General features: G+C 40.1%; 1 protein-coding gene across 4 annotated transcripts in view; it reads left to right on the top strand.

Moving 5' to 3' along the window:
• PDCD6IP (programmed cell death 6 interacting protein) overlaps positions 1-15,398 on the top strand; it is a 76,299-nt gene that overhangs the window by 48,094 nt on the left and 12,807 nt on the right. For all 4 annotated transcript variants that reach the window (XM_040479673.1, XM_040479671.1, XM_040479670.1 and 1 more), the window contains exons 11-15: positions 779-890; positions 2,375-2,544; positions 11,009-11,257; positions 11,602-11,736; positions 12,903-12,997. In XM_040479673.1, coding sequence (XP_040335607.1) covers positions 779-890; positions 2,375-2,544; positions 11,009-11,257; positions 11,602-11,736; positions 12,903-12,997 — 761 coding nt within the window. The remainder of the gene's footprint in view (positions 1-778; positions 891-2,374; positions 2,545-11,008; positions 11,258-11,601; positions 11,737-12,902; positions 12,998-15,398) is intronic.

Genomic DNA, 15,398 nt, shown 5'->3' on the forward strand with positions numbered 1-15,398 from the left:
GTGGTTTTGACTTAACCTTTATACAGAAAATCCTAAAGTTAGTAGTTTAATAGGGATTGCACTGAATGTTTTGAGCAATTTGGGGAGTATTGCCAGTCTTTACAATATTAAATCTTCTGTGAATATGGAAGGGATGTCTTTCCATTTATTTAGGTCTTCTTTAGGTTCTTTCAACAGTGTTTGGTAACTTTTGGGGTATAAGTCTTGCACCTCCTTGGTTCAATTTATTCCTAAGTGTTTTATTCTTTTGATGCTATTTAAATGGAATCGTTGTCTTAATTTCCTTTTTGGATTGTTCATGGCTACAGTATAGAAATGCAACTGATTTTGTATGTTTCTTTTGTATTCTGTAACTTTACTGAGTTTGTTTATTATTTCTCGTGGTTATTTTGTGGATTCCTAAGGATTTTCTTTATGTAAGGTCATGTAATCTGCAAGTAGAGGTCGTTTTACTTCTTCCTTTTTGGAATCTTTGTTTAAAGTAGTTTTGGTGTATGGATATACATATTCTCTTAGTTACTCTTCCTTTTTAATTTACTGAATAAGGTAATGGCTAAATGCAGCCCTGCATTTTATAAGACTTTGTGTTAAATATGTCGTAAGTTGGATTTGTGCAACAAAACTGTTGTACCAGTTGGTACCCCAGCCAGTAACGTAGGGGCACTCACTCCCATCTCACTAATTCTCACCTGTCTTGAGTCTGATCATTTGAAAAGTGTTTTAAATTTTTTATTATCAGAAATGATATTTCATTGTTGCTTTGCCCCCTTTTTAAAAGTCATTAAGATTGTTGGATGAAGAAGAAGCCACGGACAATGATTTAAGAGCAAAATTCAAGGAACGCTGGCAAAGGACACCATCTAATGATCTCTATAAGCCTTTAAGAGCAGGTAAAAATGTGCATAAATGGCTTTCGCTTGCATAAGTTCCCCATTTTTTTAAAGGTGTTATTTTTAAGTAATCTCTATATCCAACGCGGGGCTCAAAGTCACAACACTGAGATCAAGAGTCATGTGCTCTTCTGACTAAGCCAGCCAGGTGTGCAATAAATTCCCAATTTGAACCCACATTTTTGATTGATTAAATTAGGGTCATTTGTAAACCAGTTGTTACTAAAACTACTATTATGAAAACACAGGTGTTTTTCTCGGTTCATTGTAAGATAAAAACTAAATAAGTAACAGAGGTAGTCCATGTTCATTTCATTGTAAGAAGTTTGGATTCTTAAAAATGGTATAAAGTAAAAATTAAAATGATTCTGGGGGCGCCTGAGTGGCTAAGTCGGTTAAGCCTCCGACTTCGGCTCAGGTCATGATCTCACGGCTGATGGGTTCGAGCCCTGCATCAGGCTCTGTGCTGACAGCTCAGAGCCTGGAGCCTGCTTCAGATTCTGTGTTCCCCTCCTTCTCTCTGCCCGTTCCCCACTCACACTCTGTCTCTCTGTCTCTTAAAAAAATAAATAAACATTAAAAAATTAAAAAAAATGATTCTGTAACTCTCTTTTCCTATTCCAAGGCCTGTGCATCTTTTTTGTTTTTTTGTTTTTTTTAAATAGCTTCCCCATGGGAAGCATATTTGTAAAAAATAAATGAGATCATATTATATACATATGGTTTTGTAATTTCATTTAATTTAGTAGTGGGTGGAAAATAGGAGTTTTATCAGTTAATTAAAAAAATCTTTTTTTAAACGTTTATCTTTCGAGAGAGAGAGAGAGAGAGTATGGTGGGGGAAGGGCAGAGAGCTAGGGAGACACAGAGTCCGAAGCAGGCTCCAGGCTCGGAGCTGTCAGCACAGAGCCTGACCCGGGGCTGGAACTCATGAACATGAGATCATGACGTGAGCCGAAGTTGAACACAACCAGCTGAGCCACCCAGGTGCCCCACCAGTTAATTTGAAGTCAAATTATCATTTTTTAAGACTTTAGTTATTAAGATTTGTGTTTGTTAGATAAATGTCATTACGGTTGCTAGAGACTTGTTTTACTTCTCTGTAAAAGGAATTAATACAATTGATTTTTTCTAAAAATATATTTGCTGTTCTTTAAAGTCAAGTTGAAACTGCTCTTTTGAGTAAGTTGTAACAATTTTTGGAGTGTTTCTATCTTAATGAGTTGGAGGAATACATTAAACTGATGTCAGCTTTTTTTTGGTGGACAATAACCATAAATGTATTTTAAGGTTTAACTGCAATTTTCCAGAAATAAAAAATGCCAAGAGTGACAGGAGCTCAGTGTCTGTTATGTAGTGAGATGGAACCCATAGAAGAGGGGGAAAAGGTAAATTTGGAGCGCAGAACTAAAAGTATAACCAACCCATAGATGTTACTGTTCAAATCAGTGCTGTGCTCAAGTGACATTTTTTTCCCCCGACAGAGGGAACCAACTTCAGAACAGTTTTGGATAAAGCTGTGCAAGCAGATGGGCAGGTGAAAGAACGTTACCAGTCTCACCGAGACACCATTGCCCTTCTGTGTAAGCCGGAGCCTGAGCTGAACGCGGCCATCCCTTCTGCTAACCCAGCAAGGACCATGCAGGGCAGCGAGGTGAGAAGATGCATTGTCATGTGGGTGGTCATCTGCTCATGAAAACGACGTTCGAGCCATTATGAGCACAATGAATTGCCAGTTTCATATTGTCATCTTTTAAAAAATGCAGACATAAATTGACGTTTGTATGTATAAAGTAGAACATATACATTGTGTCATATGTAACTACATTGGTGATATTACTATCCTATAATAATTCCATTTATTGAGTGTTTCTCAGTAAAAGGGGCTGGAACTCATGAACCGTGAAGTAGAAGGACTGGGTTTGGCCAGATGTTTTTCTGACCACACCTTTTTTTGTTTTTAGTTCCATCATTTTCTGCTTCCTTCCACTGTATTCCACTGGGACTATCTCTAAAGGAGAAATCAACCAGCTGTGCGTGTTAACCCGTGGGTAACGTCATCGTGGCATTTCTACCTGTGACAGGAAGGGGAAGACCAATTAGTAGGGCATGTGAGTCAGAAAGTCCTAAGAGGAGAAGGTGCAAATATGCCTTAGTGGCTGATAACTGTGCCGTGATGTAGTAGAATAAAATAGAGGCCCTGAAGTGCATAGGAAAATAAGCCAAAGGGCAGGAAATGTTTGCTGAAAACTTCTTGAAATAGGTGAATTTCCTGGGGTGTAGTAGGTCTCAAAAGTTATCAGTTTGTGCATTGTCTTTCCACAGAAACATTTCACGTATTTATTCAACCAAGACTTCTTGGGTACCTACTCTGTAAGGCACTATGCTAGGTACTTGGAAAAATCAGCAATGAATCATAAACAACCTTTACCCTCAATTTGCAGTCCAGTGTGGAAGATTAGCCATATACACGGAGAACTGTAATACAGGGTAGAAATGCAGAAGTGTTGTGACTATAGAAAGTGTGCTGGGGCACCTGGGTGGCTCAGTTGGTTGACCATCCGACTTCAGTCCAGGTCATGATCTCGAGGTTGATGGGTTCGAGCCCCGCGTCAGGCTCTGTGCTTATGGCTCAGAGCCTGGAGCCTGCTTCGGGTTCTGTGTCTTCCTCTCTCTCTGCCCCTCCCCCGCTCATGCTCTGTCTCTCTGTGTCTCAAAAATAAATATAAACATTAAAAAAAAAAAAGTATGCTGTGAGGATTTAGATGACTAAGCACTTAAATGCTAGCATTTCTTAAGAAGCTTCTTAAGAAATTGGCACATGGTGAGAACAGAGTTGACAGGCAGACAGAGTGAATACATAAACTCCGAGGAAGACTGAGTGAGTGGGTATGTCCAGAGACGCTGTCAGAGAGGTTCAGTGGAAATGAGCCCCCCCGGTGAAGATTGCATGGTTGACTGTGCACAGAACCCAGATCTCTCAAGGTGGGGGGAACCTGACGGAACAAAGAATATCCATTAGATGCTTTAAGGAAGTGGGAGGAAGGAAGAAGGAAGGTGGTTAGATTACTTTGTGAGGAACAGAGACTACAGACCCACGGAAGAGCAACAAAATCTGGCCCTGTTTTTATTTTTGGGAAAGAGAAAATCCCTGCTTAGTATCCTCTTGTCTCCTCCCTCCCTTCCTTCCTTCCATTTTATTTTTAACTAATCTCTACCCCCAACACGGGGCTCGAACTTACAACCTCAGGATCAAGAGTCGCATGCTCTATTAACTGAGCTGGTCAGGTCTCCCCTCAGCTTTTCCTTTTTGGCGTCTTGTCTGTGACTTAGAACTTAGCACGGCTTCTGTCCTTTGATTCTCCTGCTTGCAGTAGAAAAGCAAAAATGGTCTATGCGGAGCACAGTTGGAATTGGCATGCACTAATGTGTTATTATATGCAGTTGTTGATTCGTAGTGGTGTTACATAGGGGAAGAAGATTTGTATGGTCAATACGAAGTTACTTTACTGAAGCTAGGTTCTCTGGATGGAAGCAACAGAAAACCTCAGTGCTCTGTATATTTGTTCATCATGTGCCTTTATCAAAGCTATTTCAGGTAGTTGTCGTGGTTGATGACGCATTTCAGCCGGAGTTTTTTATGATAAAAACACAGTCATTTGAATTCTGGTATTAAAGTGATGGAAAGTGCACATTTTATTAAGGCAGCTCCGATCTTAATGGTAGGCTCTTTCTTCTTTTATTGTGAAGGAGCCTACTGTCCATCTTGGTCTCTTTGGCCATTTGTTTCTATGTATTGAGTTGCTCTTAAAAATTTTGCAGCTGTGGGTAATTTGTGTTGAAAAATCCTTTTTTAAATACCTAGGACTGCTGCTGTGATAGTGCACGTCTGATCAGCTAGGGTGCAGAATCTGGTCCACATTTGGGCAGCCAAGCCTTGGCCCTCCAGTAGGGCTGAGTCTGCCCAGAGGAAGGGGTGTGTTTTCTTTTTTTGTTTCTTTTGTACGAAAGTGATATCCACTAATACTCACAGTGCTGTATCTGCCTCAGGTGATGGAGGGGTGCTTTGGGGGGAGAAAAGCTCCCATGTCCTCAGAGATAGTTCATAAAGTAGCGCTGTCCAGAGTCGTGTGTCCCTCTAGGGCTTTTTTCTGGCTCCCACAAAGTCATCTTCTAGACTGGTGGGTGATCTGCAAATACAGCTTTTATTTACTCTTAGTTTTTCATAACAAAATTTATAGACAGGTGTCCAGATTGACTGGCATCTCTTCATTCATTTGCTCACCAAACACTCGTTGAAGACTTACTATATGCCAGAAACTATGGCATGGTGGTTCGTGAGAGAGAGAGATGGAAAACCGTAGATTAGCTTTAGTGTAGGGTAAGTGGGGTCAGCTTCCTGCTGTTCTGTTACCGAGGTAGTCTCATGTCTCCCTTTTCTGAAACTAAATTGGCAGGGTCTGAAAAGTAAAGCTGATATCTCACTGAGAGTATTTGGTGTGTGTGTGCCTGCCTGTGTTTGGTGATGTTAGATGCCACAGAGAGTTTGGTCATCCACATGGGGCCGGCACGCAGTGGGCTACGGGCTCAATCCAGACTGCCTCCTGTTTCTGTGTGGCCTGTGAGCCAAGAATGCTTCTTACATTTTTAAATGGTTGAAAAGAAGTCAATGATGTTTTAGGATATGAACATTATATGAAATTCAAATTTTAGTATCCATAAATAAATTTTTGTTGGAGCATAGTTATACTCATTCCTTTGCATTTCGTCTGTGGCTGCTTTCACACTAGAAAGGCAGAATTGAATAGTTGTAATAGTTGTAACAGAGACTATGGCTCACAAAGCCAAAAAAATTTTTTTTTTCTTTTTTCCCTTCTGTCTGTCTGGTTCTTTACAGGAAAACTTTGCAACAGCCATGGGTCTTAAAGGTGAAATGGCTTAGGTGATCTCATTTCTGCCTTCCTGCTTTTACTGTGTTTCAGCCATACTGGCCTTTTTTTTTTTTTTTTTTTTTTTTTTTTGGGTCCTTTGATCATGTGAAGCTTGTTCCTGCCTCAGGACTTTAACGTTTGCCTTCCTTCTGTTGGGGTCTTTCTTCCATTTGCTTGGTCGCTGCTTCTTTTTCATTAAAGCTCCAGATGTCACCCCTTCCCTTTCTTGGTCATTGTCTACCGTATTGCTCTATTTTTGTGTAGTTGTTTGATCCTCCCCTCCCTTCTTCTGTCCCCCACATGAAGGGAAGACTCTGCTTTTGTTAGTAGTTGTATTTTAGAACCTAGAACAGTGCCCAACATGTGAGGATTCAAAAAGTGTTGTTGGAATGATAGCTACTGGTAACCTAACGCTATAAAGGGATGTAGTTAATTGCAGTTGACAGCTAATCGGAGCTGTTTATAAAACACAGAAATAAATACAACAGGGTTGTAATTATTATTAAAAATTTTTTTTTATCGAGGTGTAATTGACATGCAGCGTTATATTTCAGGTACATACCCTAATGATTCGGTATTTGTTTATATTGTGAAATGATCATTATAACTCTGGTTGACATCAGTCCAACAAGTAGTTACGGGATTGTTTTTCTTGTGTTGAGAACTTTTAAGATCTACTCTCAGCAACTTTCAAATATGTAATATGGTATACCTAACTGTAGTTACCATGCTTTCCATTATATCCACGTGACCGACTTATTTAATTAATGGAAGTTTGTACCTTTGGACTCCCTTCATCTAGTTTGTCCATCCCCACGCCCCACTTCAGGCAGCTATCAGTCTGTACTCTGTATCTGTGAGCTTGGTTTTCTTTTAGATTCCACATATAAATGACATCATGGGGTGTTTGTCTTTCTCTGGCTGACTTAATTTCATGTAGCATAATGCCCTCAAGGCATATTCAAGTCACAAATGGCAAGATTTCATTTTTATTTAAGTGTATATTTATTTTAAGAGAGAGAGGGACAGCGTGAGTGGGGAAGGGGCAGAGAGTGGGAGAGAGAGAGTCCCAAGCAGGCTCCGTGCTGTCAGCACGGAGCCCGACACAGGGCTCCATCTCACGAACTGTGAGATCATGACCTGAGCCGAAATCAAGAGCCCAACACTTAACCAACTGACCCACCTTAGCAGTCCTTCATTTTTTTATAGCTGATGTTCCTCTGTGTGTGTGTGTGTGTGTGTGTGTGTGTGTGTGTGTATACACCACATCTTTATTCACTTATCCATTGATGGACATTTAGGTTTCCATATCTCAGCTGTTGTAAATAACACTGCATTGAACATGGAGGTGTGTAGGTATTCTAATTACTTATATGCTTTAACTTGATAACATGTTAGGCCCTGAGTGTATAAGAAAGTAGACCGTGGTTTACTTTTCTTAACTATTCTGGTCATTTGTGGAAGCAGTTAAACTTCATTTTCTCCTGTATTCGTTCTGTTAAAATGAGGCCGATATCATACAGTCTAAACTAGGGTTAAACTAGTATATATGATAGTTTGAAGAAAAAAAAAGAGAATGTTTGTCATACAAGGACTCTCCTTCTATCTTTGTGTGGTGGTCTAAAAGTTCATTTATAAATTGGTTGTTTTAAATAGCATTTTTTTCCAGAGAGTTAGAATCATAGCATTTTGGAATAGAATAGGACTTACTAAATAGATCTTTGGCCCTTTTTTTATCACGGATTAGAAAACTGACCACCGTAAAAGTTAGGATTAGCTTTTCTTCATAGTGGAGCTGGGATTAGAACTTGGGGGTCTCCACATTCTGCTGGGGTCCTCTTCCCACATTACTCTGTCGCCTGTGAATGCTTAGCTCTTCACTGAACACGAGGTTATATCCTCGTGGACCACGTCTGTCTCCTCATATTACTTGTTGGCTAACTTGGGCTACCACCACCGCAGTTGGGGACCCATTATTTGATGAGAGGGTCTTATTTGCCTGCTATGAAAGACACATCCAGTCTGTTTCTAGATAATGTATTATGGTATCCCTGACTTTCAGCTTTGTTTAGTAGACTTTTGTTTTTTTTTGAACGGGTTTTGCATATTCCTGTTTCTCCCCCAGCTTTATTTTACTTGACTGTTTTATTATTTTCTTTCTGGCTTTTTTTGGACATAACTGAGAGAAAGATAAGTGGCATTTTTCTAATAGTTAAACAACCTTCACATAGAGCCACAGTCATGGTTGAGGTTCCATTATCTGTTTAAAATAAGACAATAGAGGGGCGCCTGGGTGGCGCAGTCGGTTAAGCATCCGACTTCAGCCAGGTCACGATCTCGCGGTCCGTGAGTTCGAGCCCCGCGTCAGGCTCTGGGCTGATGGCTCAGAGCCTGGAGCCTGTTTCCGATTCTGTGTCTCCCTCTCTCTCTGCCCCTCCCCCGTTCATGCTCTGTCTCTCTCTGTCCCAAAAATAAATAAACGTTGAAAAAAAATTTTTTTTAAATAAGACAATAGATAATACTGCCCCAGCCTTTTAAAATTATATCCTATTGCACCCCCCCCAAAAAAAAATGTGTCCCGTAGTTACATCAGAATAAATACTTTAATTCTTTTTAAAAAGAATTTTTTTAAAGTCTTTATTTATGTTGAGAGAGAGACAGAGTGTGAGCAGGGGCGTAGCTGAGGGGAGGGAGACACAGAATCCCAAGCAGGCTCCAGCCTCCGAGCTGTCAGCACAGAGCCCGACAGGGGGCTCAAACCCACAAACCGTGAGATCACGACCTGAACCGAAGTCAGATGCTTAACCGACTGAGCCACCCAGGCGCCCCTAAATATTTTAATTCTTAATCTATTCCTCGTTGTTCCTCTCTTCTTACTGCGTAGATGCCTAAGCCTCTTTATTCTATAGTGTACCCAAAGTATAGCGTTAAACTGTAACACCTAACTACCAGTTAATAATAATGGCTGCTACTGATTGAGTGCTTACCCTGTGTTACAAATTTCGTTGAGCACTTGATATGATTTCAGTTTTCACAACAGTTCTGGGATAAGTACTCTTATTCTTGCTTTGCAGGTAACGAGATTGAATTTTCCAGGAGGTACAGTATCCTTGGTTACACAGGACCTAAGTCATGATATGTCCATTAAGGGAACATAGTCAGGGTTGAAATAGTTTTTTCTACGTAATTACGTTTCACTTTGATGGATAACTAGGTACTTGTGTTCCTATATTCAAGTTGTGATTTAATTTTGTGTTTTGAATGTGTAAAAAATGTTCATAATTCCAAAGGTGCATGCAGGGAAATCTCATCTCTGTTCTTTCCACCTTGTTTCCATCCTTTCTCTATAAACAACCTTTTTTGTTACTTTCTGGTTTGTCCTGTTTTTCTATTTTTTTAAAATTACATGTGCACACACATATACATACTATATTATGTGTGTATATGTCTATTTTTTTTAAAGCTTATTTAGAGAGAGAGAATGAGTGCGTATGAGTGGGGGAGGGGCAGAGAGAAAGGGGGAGAGAGAGAATCCCAAGCAGGCTCCATGCTGTCAGCGCAGAGCCCAACGCGGGGCTTGATCTCAGGAACCTTGAGATCATGACCTGAGCCAAAACCAAGAATCAGATGCTTAACTGACTGAGCCACCCAGGAGCCCCTATTTCTGATTTCCCTCCTCTTTACTCAGAGTGTAATATGCTGTATGTATGCTCTGGTGCCTTTGATTTTCATGTAACAATATATCCCGGAAGTCATCTGGAAACAAGATTCTTATGCACATGGTCTGACATCAGATTCCACCAGATCCCTGAAACAGACTTGCCATCTCCATGTAGGTGTGATTATTTGTCCTCTTCCTTCCATCGACAGTATCTGTGGTTTGAGGCTTCTTGGACCTCCCGGAGTCACAGTTCTCTCCACGACTCTGAGTGTTTAAAAGACTCTGCATTTAAGATAGGATACGTAAGAGGTGTAGGTGGTGAACAGAGGCCAAAATTTAGAAGAAATTACAGATTTTTCCTCAGATTTTTAGTCTTCACAAAGGAAGGTTATTTTGGACACTTGCCAAGGAGCTAATGAGGGCTGTCTCATGAAGAGTAGGACAGAAATGCTTAGACACCGGCGGTAGGTGGGAGAGCCATTGGGGTTGGAAATGCCATGGTAAGAAGACAGACAGGGATATAGATGGGGTTCCTGGGTGTCCCCTTCTTCCTTTGTCTTTGCCCCAGCTTACTTTCTCTGAGCATCATGGGGGCAAGCGCAATGGGGGCTCTACGGTTGGTTTTCTCCCTGGTGGTCTTAGCAAGAGTGCGGAGAGATGTGAGTGAAAAGGGACAGTTTGTAAGTGGCATCAGCGGGGCACTTGGGCACTGTAACATGGACTCCAAAGGGCTGTTTATGAATCATGTGGGTGTTCGAGATGCCTGGGCCGAATCAGAGATAGAACTCTTAGTGGAATGAAGAGATGTACAAGAGGCCTCTCTCCTTTCTCTCTACCAGTATATAACAGAAACATGTAGTTTATAGCTTTGTATCTACCTCTTTGGCTCTCTTCTTTCTCTATCTAAGATGCTCTCTCCGTATAGATCTGTATCTCTGTTGCTATCTCCATGTCTCTCTCTGTATATCTCTGTCTCTCCATGTCAGCAAAATAGAGCATCTGCTTACTTGGCAAGAACATATCTCCCTCTACCTCGGAACCATGACAGGGAGATAGTGTAGTGTAGAGTGGTTACGAGATTGATTGTGGAGTTGGGCAGACTGAGGTCTCAAATTTTACCTGTGTTCCTTTAGTAGCTGTGTAACTTTAGGCAAGTTACTTAATTTTTCTGAGGCTTAATTTCTCTATTTGTGGAAGAGAAGTAATAAATATATACCTTATGGGATATTGTAAGGATAATACTAAATTTGTGAAGTGTTTAGGACAGTCCCTGGCACATAATAAATGTTCATGTAAATCATCATGCTTGCTGGTGTTACCATTATTGCCGCTGCTCTTATAATCTGAGTCCACGAAAGGTACAATGTAAATAAACCTGATGTGCAATTTATGCTTGGCTGTCTGAGAAATCGTCTCAAATGAGTGAACCTTTGTGTATATAATTCCCTTCTTGAAATTGGCTTCTGGGTTTTTTGGCAGTTTAAACTAAGGGGTTTTGTTTGCTTTGTTTTGTTTTAATTGTTTAGGTTGTAAATGTCTTAAAATCCTTATTGACCAATCTTGATGAAGTAAAGAAGGAAAGAGAAGGGCTAGAGAATGACTTGAAATCAGTGAATTTTGACATGACAAGCAAATTTTTGACTGCTTTGGCTCAAGATGGTGTAATAAATGAAGAAGCTCTTTCTGTCACTGAGCTGGATCGAATCTATGGAGGTCTTACGACGAAAGTCCAAGAATCTCTACGGAAACAGGAAGAACTTCTTAAAAATATTCAGGTGAGGTTTATATGCTTTAGTAAGATTTATGTTTAAGAAAATCACAGAAAGGATAAACCTGGACTAAATCTATGTCAGGATTGTGTTTTGCAAGTAGTACATACTAATAGAAATCTGTAATCGTTATTGGTTGTATTTTGATAACCACTGAATTTGTGACATTTTTACTTTAAGAATTAAGGTACTGTGTTATTCCAAAAATTCTATTAGGTAAATTTCTAGTGATTCCTGCATGTAATCACATATGATTTTCATATACAGTTGGGAAAGTATCAGTAAAAGTGTTACAGGCTATATTAATTTGATAAATAAATGTAAATACATAAATCTTTTCTTTTAACAAGGTCTCACACCAGGAGTTTTCAAAAATGAAGCAATCTAATAATGAAGCTAACTTAAGAGAAGAAGTTTTGAAGAATTTAGCTACTGCATATGACAACTTTGTTGAGCTTGTGGCTAATTTGAAGGAGGGCACAAAGGTATGAAGTCCAAAAGAAAGAGTAGTTCACCAGTACAGAGTGAAAATATAGTTTGAGAAGTTAATAGTTTTTCCAGTTGGACCTTATTATTATTCTTTGTCTCGAACTTCCTAGCTTTAATGATTTTTTCCTCTGAGAGGCTTGTTATAAGGGAAGGAAAGCCTTGACAAAGGTGGCAATATTTCATGAGAATGTTGAAGAATGAATTGTGTATTTCACCAGACAGAAAGAGGATGTAGGAATTTCAGGTAAAAGAAATTAGCACAGAGATGTCAAAAGCCAGTGACGCTTTTTGGGGGGACAGGAAGTTGACCAATTTGAGTGAATTACGCGGGAACAGGAGTAGTCGAAGCTGAACTGTGGTGGGGAAGGGAGGGGAGGATATGGCTTTTATATTCTGTGCTGATGGTTTGGATAACGGTGGACTTGTTATCTGCCTGAGTCTCAGGATGCTTACTAAATATGTTAAGTATTTTCTTGCCTTTCCTTTAAATAGCTTAGGGAAATGATTATATTTGTTTATAACATTTACTTTGCTTTTGAGGGAACAGGTGATCGTTAGTTTTTCAGATACACAATACCTTGTGGTATTTTAACTCCATGATGATTATTGAATAAAGTTATTTTGATACAAATACCTTGGATGTAAGGTGAAAACCTCTGAAGAGGTAGAAATACGACGAAGCCTTGGAAATAGGATAGGAAGATCCCGTTTTAATTTGGTTTAAAATGGTTTGTTCAAATAGATAAGCTGAGAAAATTCTTCAGAGAGCCTTTGGAAATGCCTCTAAGAGTTTCTGAAGTGATGTCTGTATTTCTGAAGTGAATGTGCAATCTAATCCTTCCACTGAAATAGGTTTCCTATCTTTAAGTACTTGCCTTTTCTCCAGGAATTGGGAACACACTCATGATCATGAAACTTATAGTTTGTTCCATTTGAGTTTTGGTGACAGGTGTTCTCCAAAAATGAGTTTATTTCATTTTCTTTAGGAATATTATTAGGTCATATTCAATATTAACTTGTTGAACCTTAGCGGTATGACTGTGTCATGCGGAGGATTTTGGTTGTTTAGGTTTAACCGTGATTGACAAATGAGCTTTAGACTGTGTTCCTCTTCAGATTAAAATATCATTCTGGCTTATTACTTGTATTTCTTTACTTACAGTTTTACAATGAGCTGACTGAAATCCTGGTCAGGTTCCAGAACAAGTGCAGTGACATCGTGTTTGCACGGAAGACAGAAAGAGATGAACTCTTAAAGTAAGTTTATTTTGTGTATCAAATTTTAGAGGATTTTTCTTTTGAAAAGTTACATGTGGAAACTTCGGGGTGAACTGGGCAGTATGAGATAGCAGTTTCCTTTCTTTCCTCCTGGACATTTACAGGCAGCTAGCAAGCTGCATGACCTGAGAATAAAGAAGAGCAGAAACTCTCGGTGTCAGAAGCACAGTGTGTCACAGAAGTGACAATGCAACAAGTCAGGGTGACAGGTCTCAGAAATGCCAATAAACATACACAGTTTACCTGGAAATGGCCAGCAGGTTCCTTACACATAAAACTCGAGGTACGGAATATGGGGAGGACAGGATGAATGGCTTAGAAAAGATCAGCAGATTTCCCTTCTGAAGGAACCTGCTGAGAAGGTCAAACCAGTACCATAGGACTCGTTCTGTGCTGAGTGACCAGTAGAGTTGACACAGCATTGGTGCAAAGATACAGTATTTTTTTTTTAATGGTAAAAAAATGAACTGAATTTAATTTTTTTTTTTTTTTTACATTTATTTATTTTTGAGAGAGAGAAACAGAGCACAAGTGGGGGAGGGGCAGAGAGCGAGGGAGACACAGAGTCTGAAGCAGGCTCCGAGCTGTCAGCACAGAGCCCGACGTGGGCCTCGAACCCACAGACCATGAGATCGTGACCTCAGCTGAAGTTGGACGCTTAACTGACTGAGCCACCCAGGCGCCCCCAAAATGAACTGAATTTAATAAAACCTAATACATGGAGAATATTCACCAGAATAGTATTGTCATAGAACAGATGAAAATTCTGGATGAACATTTCATCATGAATTTAAAAAAAGAAAAAAAGGAGAAAAGGATTAGGAAGCAGTCACTCTGAGGAACACCACATAAGGAAGTACCAGAATCAAGGAAGGTGGTGAGAAGAAAGGAGGTGATAAAACGTGAGGTGCTGGATTCAGGAAGCAAGTGGCAGAGAGAAGAACAAAATCATCACAGATGTAAAATGAAATGGGAAGGAGCAAAAAGGAGACTAGACCGTGAAGAAGACATCGGCACCCAGAGTAAAAAGAAATCAAAGAAAATGAAGCCAAAGTAAAACCAGAAGAAGGGTTAGAAGACAGGCAAAGAAGATCTGAATGCGCAAAAGTGAATTTCCACAAAGAGAAAGCAAAAAATGTTCGTTGTTCAACGTTCTGTTCAGCACAGATATTTAATGGTATTACCTAAGAATATGTTCCTTTAGGAAAATAAAGGAAGGCGTGTCGAAAAGGTGTATCTTACGGTTAAGAAAAATGAACAAGAACCGTCAACATCAAGGGATATAAATCATTAGCTCATTAAAAGATGATGGCAGAATCCTTTAGGCAATTGGGCAAAAAGATCAAGACAGTTCATAAAAAGGTGAAAAAACGTTTAGGCTCACAGCACTGCCTGCTAGAAAGGGGTGGGGGTGGGGGGCAGTGATGGCCACTGGAACTCCAGGAAGGCAGGTATGAGCCAGGGGTCTGATACCCGGTGAAACTGCCTTGCGGGGGCTTACACGGAACCGTACATTCGTTGGTGATACACCAGGAGAACTCAGACTGTTCTGCTCCTGAGTCTGTCTTGAGCCCTGCAGCCAGCCTGACCATCATCATTCACCCCCGTCCATATTTAAACTGTTTTTCATAGAAGCTGTTGGAGAACTTGCTAAGAGCTACCTCCCTGCACCACCCACCCCCGCCCCCCAAGAAAGAGCAGTGTTGTTTTTAGTTTTTCTACTAAACCTTTAAAAAGCAAATAACTAAAATGCCTTTTATTTTTATTAAAAAAATTTGTTTTAGTGTTTGTTTTTGGGAGAGAGGGACAGAGCGCAAGCAGGGGAGGGGCAGAGAGAGAGGGAGACCCAGAATCAGAAGCAGGCTCTAGGCTCTGAGCTGTCAGCACAGAGCCCGATGCAGGGCTTGAACTCACGAACTGTGAGATCGTGACCTGAGCCGAAGTTGGACGCTTAACTGACTGAGCCACTCAGGCGCCCTTAGAATGCTTTTTAATGGTTTCAGAGGTTTAAAAAAAAAACAAAAACAAAAGAGCCCTCCAAATTAGTGTTATTGATAAGAAAATCTGACAAAGATTAAGACGGAAACAATCTTCAGCCCAGTTTTATTTATGGTTATGGATGCAGAAGTCCTAAATAAAATACTTACCATTGATACCCACCAGTATCTTAGAAAAAGAGCCATGATCAAGCGGGATGTAATCAAGCGGGATTACATTATTCCAGTAATGTAGTGATTGGTTCCGTATTTTTATATTAAGGAGAAAAAGATTCTCTTCATGGGTGAGGAAAAGCAATTGAGAAAAAAGCTGTTCTGGTATTCAGTAAAATAGGAGTGTGTGTGTGTGTGTGTGTGTGTGTGTGTGTGTGTGTGTGTGTGTG

This window comes from Herpailurus yagouaroundi, unplaced genomic scaffold, assembly GCF_014898765.1.
Source record: "Herpailurus yagouaroundi ecotype Mexico unplaced genomic scaffold, PumYag 159, whole genome shotgun sequence".
Taxonomy (NCBI): Eukaryota; Metazoa; Chordata; class Mammalia; order Carnivora; family Felidae; genus Herpailurus; species Herpailurus yagouaroundi.